At 30.5% G+C, this 22,868-nt stretch overlaps 1 protein-coding gene across 1 annotated transcript; it reads right to left on the bottom strand.

Annotated features, from left to right (window-relative positions):
- Positions 1-15: 15 nt before the first annotated feature.
- LOC141902095 (uncharacterized) lies at positions 16-2,582 on the bottom strand. The gene is made up of 3 exons (XM_074789735.1): positions 2,465-2,582; positions 647-2,356; positions 16-560 (listed from the first exon to the last, which is right to left on the bottom strand). Exons 1-3 carry the CDS (start codon positions 2,580-2,582, stop codon positions 16-18), a joined length of 2,373 nt encoding a protein of 790 aa, XP_074645836.1.
- Between the last annotated feature and the right edge of the window lie 20,286 nt (positions 2,583-22,868).

The following is a 22,868-nucleotide window of genomic DNA, read 5'->3' as shown; positions in this document are numbered from 1 at the left end:
TGAAAAAGGCGACGACTAAATACCAAATACCACACGTGTCATTCTATAGATTTTCGGTGGTTCATCCGTCTTCAAATCTCTCCATAGAAAACGTAGACTATCTCTGTCTCTTTCATTGATCCCGATTTGATGGAACATTTTTTCAGCAATTAACGCAACCTTGTGTTGGCGAAATCGTATAAGAATTGCTAGTATGTCCGGCTGGAGTGCTGGACCAGGAATCAGAGTGTCATTAATGGAAATTCCTTCAGGACCCTTCGACGCACCATCATTCACTATTCTGGTTTTAGTTGTAGTACTGCTTTTCTTGAGAACAGGATGGTGAGGAAGATACCATACAGTACGTCCATCAGTTGGTTCCTCATCTTCGATAACTAATTCTGCTCTTCCAGAAAGAATAAGGTCATCAATTTGCTCTTTGTACTGTGATGCTAACTCTGGATCCCCTTTTAATCTTCTCTCAATTCCATACAGACGGTTCTCAGCAATTACTCGATTAGACTTCAACTTGCGATCTTTCCAATCAGGATGTTTGAGTAAACCAGTCTCGTATCTACCATCTTTAAAAACAGTTTTTCTTCATGTTGCTTTAAAGCATCAGTCTCCAAAATAGTAAACTTGGAACTTTCTTCACGCGGTAATATACCAATATGTTCCAGCTCCCAATGCTTGACCGCTATCTCAGTCGGATCTGTTATATCTACTCTACAGAACGGATACTTTTCTTCAATGATTCTTGAATCTGAATTAATACTGCAAGGACCAGACAAAATCCAACCAACATGGCTTTTCTGTGCCACTAGTGCACCATCATCGTCCTTTATCGAACAGTCCATCATGATTCTTAACGTGTCTTCGATTCCCAACAGTATATGAACGCTCGCCTCCCCTCGTGGGAATTTGTCAGCGAACAGTAAGTTTTTAAACTTAGGAATGGTAGAAATGTCCACATCAACCGAACCTAGGTCAGCACATGGCTTGTCTAAGACGTAAGCAACAACTTCGAAAACTTCACCATCCCAATCAGGAATAATACTGGACACATGAAGTTTTACCTTCTGAGTTTTAATCTTCATACTTTGACCACCAGCTAAAGTAAATTCTGCATCAACTTTCGGACCTTGCAAATTCAACTGTTTAGCTGCAGCAGTTCGAATAAAGGACACATCGCTACCTGTGTCAAACAAACATCTACCAGTAATTTCACTAGATTTTGATATCAAATTAACAAGACCACTTTGCATTACAATCTTCTTGGGTCCTTGTACGACCTTGACAAGACCACAAGCGCCCTTTACTTTGGTTACTTCATCATCGTTATCATCAGCTAGATTAGACTCATTAGACCTTGAATCTGTAGACTGCTTTTTCTCATGTTCATTTCTTGATGTTTCTCTGTGTAGTATATCGCAATGCCTCTTTTTACATTTTCTGCATCTCATCTTGCTGTGACATTGACGAGCATTGCGACCTCTTTTTAGACAGTTGAAACATGCATTACTTCTTTTTACGCAGTCTGCCCGTTCAGTAACTGACATTTTCTTCATATCATCACATAACCATGGCGAGTGAGGTTTACTACAAAATATACATGTCTTAGCGTTATCATCAGATTCTTCAGTACTTTTGGAAATTTGAAGAGGATGCCCTGTGGCTGTAGTACTAGATCTCCGAGGTTGAAATCTCTTTTCTACATGTAATTTACCACCACCACCCTTTTCTCCGTCTGATCTTCGAGCTACAGTGAGCGCATCTTGTATCTTGTTAAACATGTGGTCAAACCTCATCGGAAGATTTGAAGTGGTATATTCATCAGTAGATTGTTCACCGTCATTATTTTCATCTCTTTTCTCATTCCTGAGTGAATCAGATTCCCATTTTCGAACCAACGACTTTGGCAGTTTTGGTCGAACTAATGATGTTAACACCCAGCTACTCTTAATAAGATGTACATCAGACTCTGTCTTCTTCATCAAATAATTCCAGCAAGATAATAACTTGGTATAGAGAGGATCCAAGTCCTTTACACTTAATGTCATTGCTGGCTCAATCGCTGAAATATCAACAATGGCTTTCTGTAGCCTTGTGTGAACATCCCCATACTTGTTGTCTAGAGCCTTCATGATGTTGTCATAGGTTGGATCACGTAACGCCAAAACTAGTTTCTTAGCATCTCCGTCCACCAGTGTCTTGACTAGATGTGCCTTCTCAACATCAGAGTAACCTGGTTTCTCTACTTCTGCTTCCACCAATTCTACCCACGACTCAAATTGATCGAGTTCACCCTTGAATATAGGAATTTGTATTTCCCGCTTCTTTTGAGTCAATGTTCCAAGGATTTGTTGAAGTTGGTCACCTGTAATACCAGTATTCATCCCCTTGAAGGCATCAGCAAGCCCTTTATTAAAATCTGCGGCTGATACTATACTTCGTCATTCAGGACTGACCTCTCTCGAAGCTTTACTTTTTTCTTTCTTATAGACCTTGGCTTCTAGATTTGATAATTTTGCCAACATGTCGAAATAATTTTCCTTGTACAGGTTTTCAGTCTTTTCTTCCTTTTCAACATCTTCTTTAGACATTTTCTTTAACCGCTCTTCATTTTCTTGATTGTAATCAATCTTGTATTGAACGACCTCAGTAATAGGGGTAATGGGCTTTCAGGCCAAAGGTCGAAGGGTCGAGTTCATTAAAAACAAAACATTAAAAGTAATTTAAAACTATAATATATTTTCATAACCGTGTGTATTTTATATTATAACTAAATATTTATTCTAAGATATCAATAATTTAAATTTAAAAAGCATATTGTATTAAATCAATTGGTCGCTCCACTTCGCTACCGCTCCGCTCCGCGACCAATTGATTTATTTACAATACACAAATTCATATAATCAAATATATTCAAATAATAATAATTATTCTATTATTCAACTGAAATACACACGGTTATGAAAATATATTATAGTTTTAAATTACTTTTGATATTTGTTTTTTAATGAACTCGACCATTCAACCTTTAACCTGAAAGCCCATTACCCCTATTACTCTTAAAATATTCATATACATGAATAACATTTAAATTGACAGATTATTCAATATAAAAGTATATATTTACAACATTATTTCAATATTCATATTTGTATGAGTTAGATTTTTAAACATTAAAAGTGTTAGTAAAGTGAGATTGAAATAATACATGATATAAATCATTGAACTTCTAAAATCAATTTTAATAAAAAATTAGATGAATTAAAGAATGAAACATACAAATGTGATACATGTAATCAATCATTCAGTGATAAAAGATATTATAAAGAACATTTAAAATCTAAAAGTCATATTAGAAATATCAATAATGATATTTTAGGTGGAGAAAACTTTGATAATGATAATGATAAGAAACAGAAGACAATTAAAAGCATAAAAAATAAATTAAACAATAAAAGACCATACATGGAAGATGTAAGAAATTATATTAATTCATTAGATAATAAAAAAGATATAGAGATAACCGAAGCATTTAAAAGTGATATTGGCCCAGCAGCTATCGAGTTTAAATTTCATAAAGGAAAAACATTAGAAGAAAATAAAAAACATTTAGAAAATATGAAAGAAATAATAAAAATAATAACTGATGTTGAATATCCTAAAATTAGTATATCAGTTAAAGTTAAATTCATAACATCTGAAGATAAACCAATATATAATATAAATTCTCATTCACCACATACTATATCTAAACAACATATAGATGATAAATTAGATAAATGTTATAATGAAGTAAAAACTAAAATAGAAGAGAAATATTTTGAAGGATCTGGTTTAATATTTGATGAAATAATATTTATGACTTAACATGTTTATAACACAAAATATAATAAGTTAACTAAATCGAAACCAATTGATGAAAATAATGTATCATATTATAAAGAACCAGATATTGAAGCATCGAGTTATATTAAACTACCATTTAAGACTAATGCTGTAATAAATGTACAAAATGAAGATGATAAATGTTTTCTATGGGCTATAATAAGTTGTTACACCCAGTTGAAGATTATAATAAACATACTTATAGATTAACAAATTATAAACAATTTGAAAATAATTATAAGATAGATAAGTATCCTGTTATAATTACAAACATCCCAAAAATAGAAAGAGATAATAATATAAAGATAAATGTATTTGATTTAATCAAATTACCAAATACAAAAGGTAACAATATAAAACATTATACATTAGAACCTTTATATCTATCAAAAGATTATGATTCAAACGATGTTATAGATATACTATATTATGAGAATCATTAAATGTGGATTAAACAAATCGATTTATTTTTTAAATCAGAAAATGATCACCATAAAATATATCTTTGTAGAAAATGTTTACATAGATTCAGTAATGAAAGTACATTATTAAATCATAAACAATTATGTGAAAATCATGATTATTGTAAATTAGTTTTACCAAATGAAAAGGATAAAATATTAGAATTCAAAAAACATGATTACAAAAATAAAGTACCATTTGTAATATATGGAGATTTTGAATCATTAAATAAAGAACTAACTGATCAAGATAGAAAAGAAATACATTATAAGAGAAAGAAATTAAATTCTTATGAAAATGATTATTCTGAAGAACTACCAAAAACAAATACTATTAAAAAGATTCATCAATCAGCTGCTGATTTCGGGTTATATATTAAATCTGATTATCCAGAACTAATTAAAAGTGAATATTATCATTATAGAAATGAAAATGTTATCAATCATTTTTGTGACTTATTAATTGAATATGAAATAAGATTTAATGAACAGTTAAATAAGAATATAGAAATTATAATGAAAGAAGAAGATAAAGAAGCATTTGAGTTTGCAGATAAATGTTATTATTGTGAAAAGATATTTAATTTTAGAGATAAAAAAGTAAGAGACCATGGTCATTTGAATGGAAAGTTTAGAGGCGCTGCACATGAGAATTGTAACTTACAAGCTAAGAAAATTAATTTTGTACCAGTTATATTTTATAATCTATCAGGATATGATGCACATTTATTCATCAAACAGTTATGCCATAAAATAGAAGAAATTAATAATGAAATAGAAATATTAAATTCAAATAGATCAAAAGATAAAATACCAACTTATAAATTTAGAATGTTAGCTAAAACATCTGAGAATTATATATCATTCCAATTTGGTTGCCTAAGATTTATAGATTCATATAGATTTTTAAATAGTTCATTAGATAACTTATCAAAATCATTAGTTGATGATGAATTAAAGATATTAAAACAACACTATCCAAATAATGATGATTTCCAATTAATGAGATATAAAGGCGCAATTCCATATTCTTTCTATAAAAATCATAATGATTTTAACATAACTGAATTATTAAAAGAACAATTCTATGATGAATTAAAAAATGAATATGTTAAAGATGAAGTATATAATAGAACATTGAATATTTGGAATCATTTCAAAATAGAAAATCATGGACAATTAGTAGATATATATTTAAAATCAGATGTATTATTATTAACCGATATATTCGAAAGGTTTAGAGATGTTAACCTTAAATATTTTAACATTGATCCTTGTCATTGTTATTCATCACCAGGTTTAACATGGGATTGTGGTTTAAAATTTACAGATATAAAAATGGATTTGTTAACAAATATAGATCAATTACTATTATTTGAAAAATCTATAAGAGGAGGAGTTTCAGGTGTATTAGGGGATAGATATTTCAATGTAAATGATAACCCTGGATATAAGTTATTATATATAGATGCAAATAATTTGTATGGTTGGGCAATGATGGAACCACAACCTTATGGAGTATTTGAAATAAGTGAAGTTTTACAGAATGAAAATAATGATAAATTTGATTGGAAGAAAAGAATTCTAGATATTGCAGATGATTCAGATATTGGTTACTTCTTTGTTGTAGATTTAGAATATCCTGAACATATTAAATTTAAATCTAGAAATCTAGCTTACTGTCCCGAACATAAAACCGTAACTCATGAAGAATTATCAAATTATCAAAAAAGAATTAAACCCGAAAATCATATTCATACAGAAAAGTTAATGGTAACTCAAGAAGATAAATATAATTATGTAGTACATTATAGAATGTTAAAGTTTTATTTGAATCAAGGAATGATTCTAAAAAAAGTACATAGATATATTTCATTTAGCCAATCTAAGTGGTTAGAAAAATATGTAGATTTTAACACCAAACAGAGAACTGAAGCTAAAACTGATTTCGAAAAAGATTTCTTCAAGTTAATGAATAATGCATTCTATGGAAAAACTTGTGAAAATATTAGAAATAGAAATGATACTGAGTTAGTCAGTAATGGTAAAAGGATAAGACATTTACCAACATATCCTAAGTTCATTGGTAACAGAATATTTGATGAAAATTTAGCTGCAGTTAAAATGAGAAGAACATCAATGAAATTTAATAAACCAATCTATGTTGGCGCTTCAGTTTTAGAATTATCAAAATTACTAATGTATGAATTCTATTATAATGTATTACAACCACTTTTTGGAGAAAAACATATAGAAATATTATATTTTGATACCGACAGTTACATATTAAAGATAAAAACTGATAACATAACAGATGATTTAAAAACATTAAAACATCATTTTGATTTTAGTAATTATCCTAAATATCATGAATTGTTTAGCAATGATAATAAAAAAGTTCCAGGGAAGTTTAAGGATGAACTAGGTGGTGAAGAAATGATAGAGTTCATAGGTATTAGATCTAAAATGTATTCATATAAAACTAAAACTCATGAAGCTAAAAAGTTAAAAGGAATAACCAAAAGTGTAGTAGAAAAGAATATTCATTTCAAAGATTACATCAATTGTATATTCAATGAAGAAGTTAGAAAACATAAGATGAGATGTTTAAGATCTGAAGATCATGAAATGTTTATTGAAGAAATTGAAAAGATAAGTCTAAACCCATTTGATGATAAAAGATATATTTTAGATGATGGAATTCATACAGTTGCTTATGGATGTAATTTAGATGAATACTTAAAATTTAAAAGAGAAGAAACAAAAGAGAACGAGATAATGAAAAGAATTCTAACGTGTTGATCAAATTTTAATAAAAATATGTTATTAAAATGGAGAGTAAACAAACGCACAGTGAGAACAACAAATCATTTCTAGATAGAATAAAAGATACTTCAAATGTCAAATCAGTAGATTATAAATTTAAGAAGTTAACAGAATTAACAATCCATAAGAAATATCTAATTACAAATATTGATACAGTGACTAACAAATATGGAGATAAATTAGTTATACACTTAGAATATGAAGGATTAAAAGGAAATACATATAAATTCAGAACATATTTACCAGATAGATTTCATAGATTATCAAGTGAAGACTTAGAAGAATTATTTTCTGGTGATTTCTATTTCGTATACAAAGGTAAGAATGAAAAAGGGCACCATGAAATAGATTTCGAATAAAATATGTAAAATAAATGGCGAAATTAAAAGAATACAGAATATTTGTTGATTCAAGAAAACTTACTAATTATAAATCTCATAATTTACTAGTACAATTAGATAGAGAATTCAAGAATTGTGTTGATTTAAAATTAGTAAATATAAGTTTATGTAATTCTTTTTATAATATATCAGATAAAACTTTTGAACATAGAGGGTTTATGATTTGTATGAGAAATAAAGATAAATGGTTTCATGTATTTTTAAAACCAGGATTATATAATTCAGAATAATTTGCGCAGGAAATTAATAGAAGAGCTCGGTTGAAAATCGGGGGCACTTCTGTATTTGAAATTAAATTTAATAAAATTGATAGTACTAATAAAATAAGAATAAAGATATCTAATGAACAACATAAATTTATGGTAAACAAACCACTGGCTAAAATGTTAGGAATTAAACCGCTTACAGTTACTGGAAACGCAGAAGGCAGCTCAAATATAATACCTTTTACACACTTTTATATTTATTGCAATTTAATCGAGCCTACAAAAACTTTCGAAGCAACTAAAGAAACAATTTGTAGATCTAGTATACTAAATATTTTACCGCTAAAAAATGTTAAACAATTTGGAACTCAAATAAATTATAATTTAACAGAATGTGATTTCAAACCATGCATTCCTAAATTTAATAATTTTAAATTAGAAATAAGAAATCATAATGGATATTTAATTGATTTGAATAACTTTCCTGTGATATATGAATTAGTTATAAGATGTAGAGAGTAATTTTTTCACCATATAAATGAATATAACTGTTGGACCGAGTATATGTTTTGGGTTTGATTTTAAACGTGAGAAAGAATTGAAATTTAACGTTAATGATGTAATTACACATATCAAAAATATTGCATTTTCTAATGAAACAACATTTGAGTATGAAACAACAATAAATAAAGAAACTTTAAATGTAGAAAAGATTACTAATTTAATTAGAGAATCTTTAAGATTTTATGAATTAGATGAAGATTTTATTATAGATGATATTAAAAAAATAATAATTGAAATATATGATAATCATAAAAGTAGTAATGAAATAAATGTTGAATTAATCATAAATAAGTTAACTAAATATTTTGAAGATAGTAATTTTTTTGATAAATAAATGAGTGATAATAAGTGGATAATAACTGGATTATATAATGGAGCATTACTATCAGTTGGAAATGTTGGTTATTCAATGGTATTAGAAAAGGTATTCAAAATGGGAAGTGTTAATGTTGATAGATTTGATATCAATGATATTTTAAAATTAACATTAGCAGTTACTTTATCTAATTTAACTGTTGATTATTTGGAAAAACAAAAATATATTCCTCCCATATAAATGCATAATTTTTTTGCTAAATAAATGGCTTCTGCAATTCTAACTATCATAGGATCGGCAATTGTTAACGCTTTAGCATTTACTGGTGGCGGTTATTTATTTAAGCATATTGATAAAAATAGTTCATTAGGAGAACAAAGAAGACATAACTTAGCATTAGAGAAATACAATAAAGCAGCGGAAGAATATAGAGAAAAACGACAAAACATTATTATATAAATGGAAGAAGATATTCCAATGGATACTTTTGGTGACGCCCCCTATATAAGTGATGAACCACAACCTGATTTTAATGAAACTAATATTGATAATGATGATGAATCAGCATATAATACTAATTTAGGTGAAGATGATTCTAGTGGGCCTATATTATATGATTATGATGAATTTAAATATGATACTGTAACAAGTGAAAAATTAATAGATTATTTAGAATCCCTCGATAAGATAATGATTAAAACTAGGCCAGATAGAAAAGATTTAATTAATAGATTAGAAAGAACAGAAAACCCTGAATTGAAAAAACAATTATTATACATAAAACATAGTGTAACAAATACAGTTATTGAAGAATTATTACCAAAAAATGTAACATATAACATTGAACCAGAAGATATTGCAATACAAATTGTAGAAGATGATCCATTTTTCATGAATAATTTAGAATTTAAAAATGATTCATGGTTTTATAAAGTTGAATTAAATAACGAAACTGTATCAATTCAATTATCTAAAATGGGACAAGAAGATCTGTACCATCCTGAAATGCGTGCAGGATCTTCAATTGAACGTTCAAAAGGTGGTAGAGAATTTCTCAGAATTATATGGAATGCAATCGATAGAATAAATGAAGAAGAACCAATTCCTAAAATTGATATTAACAAATATTCACCATTTAAAAATCCAAATTTAAATCCTCCTAATGTTGATCCAGAAATGGAAGAGTATGAAGATCGATTAGATAAATTAAGATCTTCAACACCCGAAACATCGAGAAGAGATATTCAACAAATTGATAATGATTCAAGTCAATTACAATTAGTAAAACATTTTGATAGCATGTTAGATACAATTCATTCATTTGAAGAAGAGATGAATAGTGTTTTAGATACACCCGGTGCTGAAACTGGAATAAATCGAATACAATCTTTACTAGAAAAAGGATTATTTGATTTAAATGATGATGAATTAGAAGCATTTCCTGAACAAGCGCGTAGAGAAATTAAAGGTATGCAAGAATCAGCTGATAAAATTGCGCATGAAAAAAGTAAAAGAGATATTAAAATTAGATTTTTAGAAAAAGATAGAACTGATAAAATTAAAGAAATAGAACAACTAAAATTAGATAGAGATAATAAAGTTATTGAAGAAATTGAATTTAAAAAAAGAAATGCGTATTTAGAAAAAGAAAAAGATGATTAAGAATATAACATAGAATTACAAAAAGAAGAAATTAAATTATTATTAAAATCATATGATTATAATATTACTAGATTAAAAGTTATTTTTAAAGATTTGTTGATAAAACCAAATTCTGACATATCACTAAAAGATAGAATAAGATTATTATTTAAGTTAGAAGGAATAACAATTCTTTCAATTCTAACAGCTGTAACTATGTTATTTACAACAATTGGAATTCCAAATAAACCGGATAAACCCCCGAATGATAATAATTCTATACAAGATAAAGTTAAAGATGGTTTAAAGAAATTAGCAAAATATTTATGGGAACTATCAAAGAAATCTGCTGCAGCATTGCCAGGAGTTATTGCATCAATTGTTGGTTTTATATTGAAATCTGCTGGGAATATTATTAACTTTGCTGCTGAACATATTATTTTATTTTTAATTACAGTTGTAAGTGCTATTATTTTTGGATTAGTAAACATGATAAAAAATGAATAATTAATTTTTTTGTTAAATAAATGAGTGGGAGTTATATCAATCCTTCTAAGAATCATAGAATATCTAATGCTATTAAAGCAGAAAGATCACATCATATAATTACTCATAACCCTTCTAATATTAATCCCGATGAAACTTTATATGTTAGAATTCCTAGATTAACACAAAATATTTTTTATGTTCCAAATAGTATTTATTTATCAGCCGATATAAAAGTAATCGGTAATAATAATAATTATGTTGTTGATAATGTTGGAAGATATTTGATTAAAAAATCAACTATAAAGATTGGTCCTGAAACAGTTTTCTCATTAGATGATTATAATTTATTTATGCATTATAAAGATTTATGGTTAACTAAAAAAAATAGAAATAATATGATATTTCAAGGAATCCAATCAGAAAACCAAAATAAATTAAGATCGGAAGCACATAATGCAATATTAACTAATTCTATCGATAAATTGATAAAAAGTATATATGGAAGCAAATATAAAATTCCATTAGACTTTGAATTGATAAATAACAATGCACCTTCATATAAATACGCAATTCAAGAAGACGTTATATTCGAAATAACATTTGCTCCTGTAAATGAAATTGTATTATCTAGCGTTAATAAAGATATGAGTTATAAATTATCGAATATATGTTTAGAATATGATACAGTTACTGATGAAAATATTGCAAGTATAATTCAAACTCAATACAATCAAGGATTTTCATTATTATATGATTATATTGATAAATTTAAAACTGTAACTATTAATGCAAATGATGAAATTATTAATGAGAATATTAACTTCCCAAGAAGATCTATTAAAGGTATATTAATATTTTTTACCATTGCAACATATACTAATGGCGCAATAAATGTTGATAATTATTATAATCCTGAAATAACAAAAGTAGAAATAACTATCGAAGGAATAGCAAATAAAATATTTTGTCAAGGAATGAGAATGATTGATCAATGGCCAGAAATTAGAAAACATTTTATGAATGAAAAAGTGAAATCATCTGAAAATTGTAACATTAATCAAATTGATTATTATACCGGTAATAAATATGCATTATGGCAAGATTTTAGAACAACAGAGGATAATTCATTACATGGTTCTGGAAAAAAAATTACAAAACACTAAAGATGGAATACAATTATTCATGACAAAGAGTAAAGGAATCAAAAACTTTAAAATGCACATTTATATTATATCTGACGCGCAATTAAATATTGTAAATTCTCAATTAAATAGTGTTATGTATTAAAATTTTAACTTTAATAAAAAATTATATAATAAATGGAAGGAGGTAAAGTATATAAACATATTCCATATATCGATACACATGAAAATAATGATGGTTTATATTATGTAATACCTTGTAATATAGCTTTGATATTTGATCCTATTTTCAAAATTTATAAAACTAAACTAATAGAAATCAATAATAATAAAAGTGGTGTTGTTGATAATTTAAGTAATGTAATTGATAATAATGTAATACCTTCTACATCTAATAATGTAATACCTTCTACATCTAATAATGTAATACCTTCTACATCTAATAATGTAATACCTTCTACATCTAATAATGTAATACCTTCTACATCTAATAATGTAATACCTTCTACATCTAATAATGAAATAATATTAAATGTTAGTGAAAATAGAAATTATTGTGGATATTGTAAAAGTGAATTTTCAAACGCTACATCAAATTGGAATAAACATATGAATACAAGGGTACATATAAATAATGTTATAGAACGTGTTGGTTTAAAAGAATTTATAGAACACCCATTTAGATATGTTACAAAGTTTGTTTCAAATCAAAAAGTAAATGGTAAAGAATTATGTAAAGATTTATTATTAGCAACGCCTAATAAAGATGAATTAGATTTAACCGATGCTATTAAATTAGAATCAAACATTGTAAATGAAATATTAGGAGCAAACACTAATAAAGATAATAATGAAAATACAGGAAAGCGCATTGATAATAAAGATTCTATGAAACTTAAATCAGAAAATAAAGATATAGTTGAGATGACTAATAAGTATATCAATAAACCAATTATTTATGAAGATACGGTAGAGCATTTGAATAAATTGTTAGGGTCTGATAGTGAAAGTGATTCAGAAAGTGATTATCTAACACTCAAAAAGTAATAAAGGTTGAAAATTGTATAAAATAATAGTAAATAAAAAAGGGGGTTTTAAGTATTAAGGTATCTAATACGTATTTAATACATATCTAATACGTATCTAATACGTATCTAATACGTATTTAATACATATTATTTGAAAATACCTTAAATTATATTTCTTTTTTAAATTTATATTGAAACCTCAGTAATAATAAATAACCTTTATTATTTTCAAACTTATTCATATGTTTTATGAAAAAATAAAAATAAATTGGTTGAAAATTGTATAAATAACATTTATTTTAAAAAAGGGGGTTTTAAGTATTCAAGGTATCTAATAGGGTATCAGGTATTAGGGTATCTAATGGGGTATCAGGTATTAGGGTATCTAATACATAGGTATACAAATAGTTATTTTATAAATTTATATTCATAGGGAAATTGTAATCTCAGTAATAATTTTGAACCTTTATTATTCTTTAATTTATTCATATATTCATCATGTAATTCAGTAGGTATAATTTGATTTTCTTCCAATGATTGTTGCATAGATTTTTTATCTTTGTTATAAAATAAAACTAGAAATCTTATATTCTCCCTAAAGTCAATTGAATTATATTTTTGATTTAAAACCCATGTTGTTATCCCGAAATGTCTTCCAGAGAAAGCTAGATAACATAACTCACTTTCTCTCACTTTTGAATCATGTAAATTTGCGCAATCATCTACAATGAATAATGTATTTGATCCTTTATAAGTATCAATTGCTATTTTTATACAATTATCTAAATTTTCTTTTACTGTTTTGGGATTTAATATAATAAACTTTTTTATCTTAACTATATCTCTATTATATGTTTTATTCATTTCATAAGTAGGGCAGAATAATATTATATTATCAAAATGATTCTTATAAATAGTTTCTAACAAGTCTAATATGAAATGTGTTTTACCACAATTGGTTACTCCAGTAACTAACATATTATGCGGTTCAAATATAAATAAATCTTTATTCATTTATTCTTTTAATTTTACTAGATAAAATCCATTCATTAAATTTATCATCATATCCTTTATATTTCACCAAAGAATACTTTTTTCCTTTAAGAGTTTTTGTTTTCAATACTTTTTCTATTTTATATTCTATTTCTTCTGGATATGGCACAAGTGATAATTCTTGTTCATAGAAATAACCTAATATTTCTTCATCTTTTAGATCTTCTAATTTTTAAACAAATGGTTTAGTTAATATTATCTTTTTAATTTTAAATATTCCTTCAGTAAAATTAGGGGTATAACCTTTATAAAAGGTTTTTCTATATTTAGATATTCTAACGTGTTGTCCAATTTTGAATCTAGGTTCACCGAAATCATGTGTAACAAACGCGCCATATAAATTATTCCAAACTATTTCCGAATTATCTTCTTTTCTAGCTTGTATAGGTTTCATATTTATAGAACTATGTTTAGAATTATTATAACCTTTCACTAAATCATCTAATACATCGATATTTTTATATGTTTCATTAGCAGTAAAATATTTCCACATTCTAGTTTTCAATGTTTTATTAAATCTTTCTATAATAGATGCTTTTTTATCTGAGTGTGTTGAAAAATATTCTACATCGTTATCAGATAATAGTTTTTTAAAATGTTTGTTATAAAATTCCTTACCTTCATCAAATTGTATTTAAAAGCATTTGTAACTTCTATTCCAGTTTTATTTTTGATTGGAATTGACCATGCGTATCTACTGAATATGTCTATAACATTCAGTATCCAGAAATATCCTTTGTTGTGTTCTTCTAAGTTCTTCATGTCAATTAAATCTGCCATTGTTGATCGGTATATGAAACCATAACTTTTCTTGTTAAATAAGTTTTATCCATTTTCTTGTGGATTTGATATGTTGGTTGATTTTGTAACCATAATCTTAGTTCACTATATTTTATATCACCATGTGGGTGCTGTACGGATCCATTACCATTTTCATTATCAGATTTAATTTTATTCCATAATTCTGAAACGTTAGAATATGATACTTCACTTTCTGGGTTATAATATAAATCTCTTAAATATTGTTCTTTTTTCATCTTATTTTAATCCATTAATAATAATTTAGATTTAGTTTCAATGGCTTTATGATTTGACTTATTTTCTGGTATAATAGGTTTATTGTCATTGGAATCATATTTATCATCAGATTTGAATTTTGATTTATATATTACACCGGATAATATAATAACTGTTACTAATCCAAATGTAATATATAATTTATAATTACTTCCAGCAATAGAAGAATTAGATGGATTATTATTTGAATTAATATCAGATAAAGTCTGTGATTCATTTATATCAGTTAATTTCTTTTTCTTAGCTTTTTTTAATTCTGAAGATCTTTTACCCAATTCTCTTGCCCATTTAATTTGTTTCTCGGATCTAGCCTTTTTCTTAACTCCATCACTCATTTATTTTAGTTAATTTTTGTTCTGATTCATTTTCTGTTTCGACGTTTGGTTGTAGTACATCTGTTTCGTTCTTAACTGATTTATATTCTATAGGCTTGATATTCGAAAATGTTATGACACCAGTAGAAATTAATGTCATAACAGATCCTAATTGAAATGAAGCATAACCAACCCATTTTTGTAATTCAGTCATAACTAAGTAGTCATTTTTCAAATCACTATATAATTTATTTTCATCATCAATTGGTATTAACTGGTTACATAATTTTGAATAACATTTGACAATACCATCTGAAATAGAATCATTTATTCTAGCTAATCTAGCTTTTTCATAAATCTTAAAATATTTTATTACTTTATCTGGTTTCATAGCATCTAATTCTTGAAAAGTAATAATTAGGGTTTTCTGTTATTTCACAGAAAACCCTATTGATATCCGCGTGATTATTAGGGTTTTCTGTTATTTCACAGAAAACCCTATTGATATCCGCGTGATTATTAGGGTTTTCTGTTATTTCACAGAAAACCCTATTGATATCCGCGTGATTATTATTATTTTCTTCCACACTATTTTTACCAAAAGAACATAGGCTTTGTTACCTTACCGCTGTTTCATATACAATCCATATAATATCGTTCAGCTCACTGAGATCTACAAATAGCCCGCGTGTTTTTTCACGAATCGTCGTTACAAAAGCGCTGTCGGGCCGTAAACATCGAAAATTTAGCCCCATTCAATGGGGCGACATGTTTTTCGAGTCGTCATCCCGAAATCAACCCGCAGGCCGACTGTCACTTCGATTATCAATTCAAGTATAAATGAACTAATTTATTGCCGCAGACTTCACATTCAGTCGCGGTCTTCAAACAGTGATTTTAACAATAGCCCATTTTCCTCATCAAATCATATTACCGATACACTGGAAATTTACTACTTTAGATTTTAAAAGCACTGTCGAGCCGTAAACATCGACGAATCGACGTGTGTTACTACATCGACGTTCCGCGGATGAGCTGCGAGTTTCTCCTCATCATGAGAATCAAATCGAGGACAAATTAATTTATTACTACCAGTGATTTGGCTGCGGGTTTCAAGGAGTTCGTTTAACAATACCAATTTTTCTTTACCGAATTAACCGTGTATTTACTAAGATAAATCTTTAGTGTACCGGGGAATCGTAGGCCTAAACTAAACAGGCCGAAGAGATAAGGCGGAGAAAAGCTGTTATGTCGACGAGGTATCAAAATAAAAGAATATATTACTTTATTCGGCCGCGGGCTTCAACCATTTATCAATACTCTATAGGCCTATTTCCTACAGTACATACCGATCATTGTCAAATCCACAAGGTATTTACTAAATACAAGTATATAACACAATCCTTTCCGTATGCTGGACTCACACTTGACATTCGGAGTAAGCGTTCGCTGTGGGGGAAAGGGATCGTTCGCTGTGTCGCTTGAAGTGTTTATCGAGTTTGACGCGGCTTTAGGCCTACCGGTACTGAGCTTTACTCAAACAAACAAACAAACACAGTATAATTGTTGCGTTTATTAACGGACTCATTGGATTGAACTTCAAAACAAAATTTACGATATTTAGGTGGGTTGTTATTCAATAGGCCTACGACCAATCTGTCCGGATGTTAGGCCTACGCATATACATAGGCCTACATAGGCTAGTAGCCTCTACTAGGTTAAGCGTTGGCTGTGGGGGAAAGGAGATCGTTCGCTGTGTCGCTTGAAGTGTTTATCGAGTTTTACGCGACCTTAAGGCTTTAGTATGGTGGCTGATAAGATAAAAAAAAACACGAATATGCAAATGAGGGCGACATTACGACAAAACGACAAAACTAAAATAACGCGAGAAAACAATGATTTTGATTTTGTCGCCCGCGACAATTCATTATTTTGGTTTTGTCACACGCGACAATTCAATATTTTGGTTTTATCGCCCGCGACAATTCATTATTTTGGTTTTGTCGCCCGCGAAAATTCAATATTTTGGTTTTATCGCCCACGACAATTCAATACTTTGGTTTTATCGCCAGCGACAATTCATTATTTTGGTTTTGTCGCCTGCGACAATTCTTCTTTTTGGTTTTGTCGCCCGCGACAATTCATTATTTTGGTTTTATATTTTGTTTTTGTCGCCCGCGACAATTTTTTTTTTTGTCGCCCGCGACAATTCAATATTTTGGTTTTATCGCCCGCGACAATTCACCATTTTGGTTTTGTCGCCCGCGACAATTCACCATTTTGGTTTTGTCGCCCGCAACAATTCATTATTTTGGTTTTGTCACCCGCGACAATTCATTATTTTGGTTTTATCGCCCGCGACAATTCATTATTTTGGTTTTATATTTTGTTTTAGTCGCCCGCGACAATTTTTTTTTTGGTTTTGTCGCCCGCGACAATTCAATATTTTGGTTTTGTTGCCCGCGACAATTCATTATTTTGATTTAATCGCCCGCAACAATTCAATATTTTGGTTTTATCGCCCGCGATAATTCATTATTTTGGTTTTATCGCCGGCGACAATTCATTATTTTGGTTTTGTCGCCCGCGAAAATTCAATATTTTGGTTTTATCGCCCACGACAATTCAATACTTTGGTTTTATCGCCAGCGACAATTCATTATTTTGGTTTTGTCGCCTGCGACAATTCTTCTTTTTGGTTTTGTCGCCCGCGACAATTCATTATTTTGGTTTTATATTTTGTTTTTGTCGCCCGCGACAATTTTTTTTTTTGTCGCCCGCGGCAATTCAATATTTTGGTTTTATCGCCCGCGACAATTCACCATTTTGGTTTTGTCGCCCGCGACAATTCACCATTTTGGTTTTGTCGCCCGCAACAATTCATTATTTTGGTTTTGTCACCCGCGACAATTCATTATTTTGGTTTTATCGCCCGCGACAATTCATTATTTTGGTTTTATCGCCCGCGACAATTCTTCTTTTTGGTTTTGTCGCCCGCGACAATTCATTGTGACAATTCATTATTTTGGTTTTATATTTTGTTTTAGTCGCCCGCGACAATTTTTTTTTGGGTTTTGTCGCCCGCGACAATTCAATATTTTTTGTTTTGTTGCCCGCGACAATTCATTATTTTAATTTAATCGCCCGCAACAATTCAATATTTTGGTTTTATCGCCCGCGATAATTCATTATTTTGGTTTTATCGCCGGCGACAATTCATTATTTTGGTTTTGTCACCCGAGACAATTCATCATTTTGGTTTTATCGCCCGCGACAATTCATTATTTTGGTTTTGTCGCCCGCGACAATTTTTTTTTGTCGCCCGCGACAATTCAATATTTTGGTTTTATCGCCCGCGAAAATTCAATATTTTGGTTTTATCGCCCGCGACAATTCAATACTTTGGTTTTATCGCCAGCGACAATTCATTATTTTGGTTTTGTCGCCTGCGACAATTCTTCTTTTTGGTTTTGTCGCCTGCGACAATTCATTATTTTGGTTTTATATTTTGTTTTTGTCGCCCGCGACAATTTTTTTTTTTTTGTCGCCCGCGGCAATTCAATATTTTGGTTTTATCGCCCGCGACAATTCACCATTTTGGTTTTGTCGCCCGCAACAATTCATTATTTTGGTTTTGTCGCCCGCAACAATTCATTATTTTGGTTTTGTCACCCGCGACAATTCATTATTTTGGTTTTATCGCCTGCGACAATTCATTATTTTGGTTTTATCGCCCGCGACAATTCTTCTTTTTGGTTTTGTCGCCCGCGACAATTCATTATTTTGGTTTTATATTTTGTTTTAGTCGCCCGCGACAATTTTTTTTTGGGTTTTGTCGCCCGCGACAATTCAATATTTTTTGTTTTGTTGCCCGCGACAATTCATTATTTTAATTTAATCGCCCGCAACAATTCAATATTTTGGTTTTATCGCCCGCGATAATTCATTATTATGGTTTTATCGCCGGCGACAATTCATTATTTTGGTTTTGTCACCCGAGAAAATTCATCATTTTGGTTTTATCGCCCGCGACAATTCATTATTTTGGTTTTGTCGCCCGCGACAATTTTTTTTTGTCGCCCGCGACAATTCAATATTTTGGTTTTATCGCCCGCGAAAATTCAATATTTTGGTTTTATCACCCGCGACAATTCAATATTTTGTTTTTATCGCCCGCAACAATTCATTATTTTGGTTTTGTCGTCCGAGACATTTCATTATTTTGGTTTTATCGCCGGCGACAATTCAATATTTTGGTTTTAGCGCCCACGACAATTCATTATTTTGGTTTTATATTTGGTTTTTGTCGCCCGCGCCAATTTTTTTTTTGGTTTTGTCGCCCGCGACAATTCAACATTTTGGTTTTGTCGCCCGCAACAATTAATTATTTTGGTTTTGTCGCCCGCGACAATTAATTATTTTTGTTTTATCGCCCGCGACAATTCATTATTTTTGTTTTGTCGCCCGTGACAATTCAATATTTTGGTTTTGTCACCAGCGACAATTCATAATTTTGGTTTTGTCACCCGTGGTTTTGTCGGAACATTAAGTTTTTTGGTCGAACAGTGTGTTAAGGTCGTTTTGGAAATTTACTCGGTCTGGTATAATTTGGATTACTGTGTATGTCATTTGTCAGGACATTAAACAGAAGACGACTTAGGATACTACCTTGCGTGACTCCACTAGTTAGACCGCCTCATTCCAAGATGAGGCGTTCCGTTGATTTCGGTTACAAGTTTCCGTTCAGAGATAACTGCTGAGCCATTTGGGCGACCTATCATTGATACTGTTTCCTAATAGCCTGTTTAGTAATGGCTGATGTTGAGCCTTATCAAATGCTTTGTTGAAATCCACCGTTGAACAGGATTCTAAGACTGTGCAGAAAACCCGTTATCGCTGCTTTGCAGCTATATTTATTATTATTATTTTCTTCCACACTATTTTTACCAAAAGAACATAGGCTTTGTTACCTTACCGCTGTTTCATATACAATCCATATAATATCGTTCAGCTCACTGAGATCTACAAAGAGCCCGCGTGTTTTTTCACGAATCATCGTTACAAAAGCGCTGTCGGGCCGTAAACATCGAAAATTTAGCCCCATTCAATGGGGCGACATGTTTTTCGAGTCGTCATCCCGAAATCAACCCGCAGGCCGACTGTCACTTCGATTATCAATGCAAGTATAAATGAACTAATTTATTGCCGCAGACTTCACATTCAGTCGCGGTCTTCAAACAGTGATTTTAACAATAGCCCATTTTCCTCATCAAATCATATTACCGATACACTGGAAATTTACTACTTTAGATTTTAAAAGCACTGTCGAGCCGTAAACATCGACGAATCGACGTGTGTTACTACATCGTCGTTCCGGGGATCAGCTGCGAGTTTCTCCTCATCATGAACCTACGTGAAGTGAGCCTGTTTTTCCAGCCTCGTATTCAGATATAGTGTGTACACACTGTACAGCTGCCTGTAGATACTGGTTCACAGGAAATGTATAACTTAGCATGACGGAGCGATGATAACTAACGTTAACGTTAGTATATAGCATCGGATACTGATACTCAAATTTCTCTGAAACAAAAACTCCAGGTTTCGTAAAAACTGAGTATATTACTGAGTAGGCTCGATTGTTCAAGTAGATATATAAAGTAAATGTCTGTGCATCGATTTGTTCAGGTATTATTTCAACTCACGATTGCATCATTCCGCGACAATTCAATATTTTGGTTTTGTCGCCCGCGACAATTCATTATTTTGGTTTTATCGCCCGCGACAATTCAATATTTTGGTTTTATCGCCCGCGATAAATCATTATTATGGTTTTATCGCCCGCGACAATTCAATATTTTGTTTTTATCGCCGCGACAATTCATTAGTTTGGTTTTGTCGCCCGCGACAATTCAATATTTTGGTTTTATCACTCGCGACAATTCATTAGTTTGGTTTTGTCGCCCGCGACAATTATTTTTCTGTCCACGTGGGACTTTAGTCCCAGCGGGCTATTGCGTTCACTCTTCGTCCGTCCGTCCGTCCATAGATGGAATTCAGTTATTTTGGGAAGTTTTGAAGACGCTTCAAGGTAATGTCTTGATATTTGGTTTATACATGTATCTCCCCTAGACACATCGTCAGCCCAAAAACTGGCCCTGTCAGATTCAAGATGGCCGACTGGCAGCCATTGTTGTTTGCCAAAATCAGCACTTTTTAAACATTTTCGAAGTTTTCGTGGGAAATTTTGAAGACGCTTTCATCAATTACCTTGATCTTGCGTTTATATTTGAATCTACCAAAGGCCCATCAGCATGAGAAAATTGGGTCGATCTGACTCAAGATGGCCGTCCTATGACCTTTTTAGTGCCCAAAAATGTCAATTTTGGCCAGAATTCTAGGTCACGTAGCTTCCTACTGGTTTGGCATTTCTCATTGCAATTGCTGAGTATTCTTTAGAGAGGGATGTTTTATACCTGGGATAGGTATTTTTGATCAGCCAATTATGACGCAATTGGCGGCCATCTTGGTGTCATCAGTACTCATTCGTAGGTGGGAAAAAGTTTTTCCACATTAAATCGATACCTAAGCATATTGTGTTACTATATTCAATTGGAAAGTTGTAGCCCATAACGTGTTCTATGATTTTGGTGAGTTTCAAGGTCATTGGTTTTTGTATGTGGCCATCAGGGGGCGTTGAATAATACAATAACTTAGTATTGCTATATTTGTACCAAGGCATATTTTGTTACCATGATCAATTGCGAAGTTGTAGTTCATGACATCGTCTATGATTGTGGTGAGTTTTTAAGGACATTATTTATTCCATATAGTCACCAGGGGTCGTTGAATAGTACAATGGCTTAGTATTTCCTTATTAGATTGGTACCTAGGCATATTTTGTTACTATAATCAATTGCAAAGTTGTATTTCATGACATGTACTACGATTGGGGTGAGTTTTAAGGTCATTGGGTTTTGCATATGGTCCCCAGGGGGCGTTGAATAGTAGAATAACTCAGTATTTCCATATTAAATTGGTAACGAGGCATATTTTGTTATCACAATCGATTACAAAATCATAGCTGCTCACATGTTCTATGATTGTGGTGGGTTTCAAGGTCATTGGTTTTTGTATATGGTCACTAGAGGGCGTTATGTATTGTTGAGCATTTGAAACCACTTCCCAAGTGAGCATGGTGTCCCTGGACCCCTAGTTTGGTTTTGTCGCCCGCGACAATTCATTATTTTGGTTTTGTCGCACGCAACAATTCAATATTTTGTTTTTGTCGTCCGCGACAATTCATTATTTTGGTTTTATCGATCCGCGACAATTCAATATTTTGGTTTTATCGCCCGCGACAATTCATTAGTTTTTGTTTTATCGCCCGCAACAATTCATTAGTTTGGTTTTGTCGCCCGCGACAATTCAATATTTTGGTTTTATCACTCGCGACAATTCATTAGTTTGGTTTTGT

This window comes from Tubulanus polymorphus, chromosome 3, assembly GCF_964204645.1.
Source record: "Tubulanus polymorphus chromosome 3, tnTubPoly1.2, whole genome shotgun sequence".
Lineage (NCBI taxonomy): Eukaryota > Metazoa > Nemertea > Palaeonemertea > Tubulaniformes > Tubulanidae > Tubulanus > Tubulanus polymorphus.
The sequence above is the reverse complement of the archived record's forward strand: the minus strand, read 5'-3'. Positions and strand labels throughout refer to the sequence as shown.

Excerpts from the sequence above, each read along its gene's own strand:
- LOC141902095 (XM_074789735.1), bottom strand. The coding sequence starts at position 2,582 with ATGTCTAAAGAAGATGTTGAAAAGGAAGAAAAGACTGAAAACCTGTAC. Across the intron at positions 2,357-2,464 it reads GGTCTATAAGAAAGAAAAAA|GTGACCAACTTCAACAAATC; the intron begins GTAAAGCTTCGA and ends CTGGTATTACAG. Across the intron at positions 561-646 it reads TTGGGAGCTGGAACATATTG|ATGGTAGATACGAGACTGGT; the intron begins GTATATTACCGC and ends CTGTTTTTAAAG.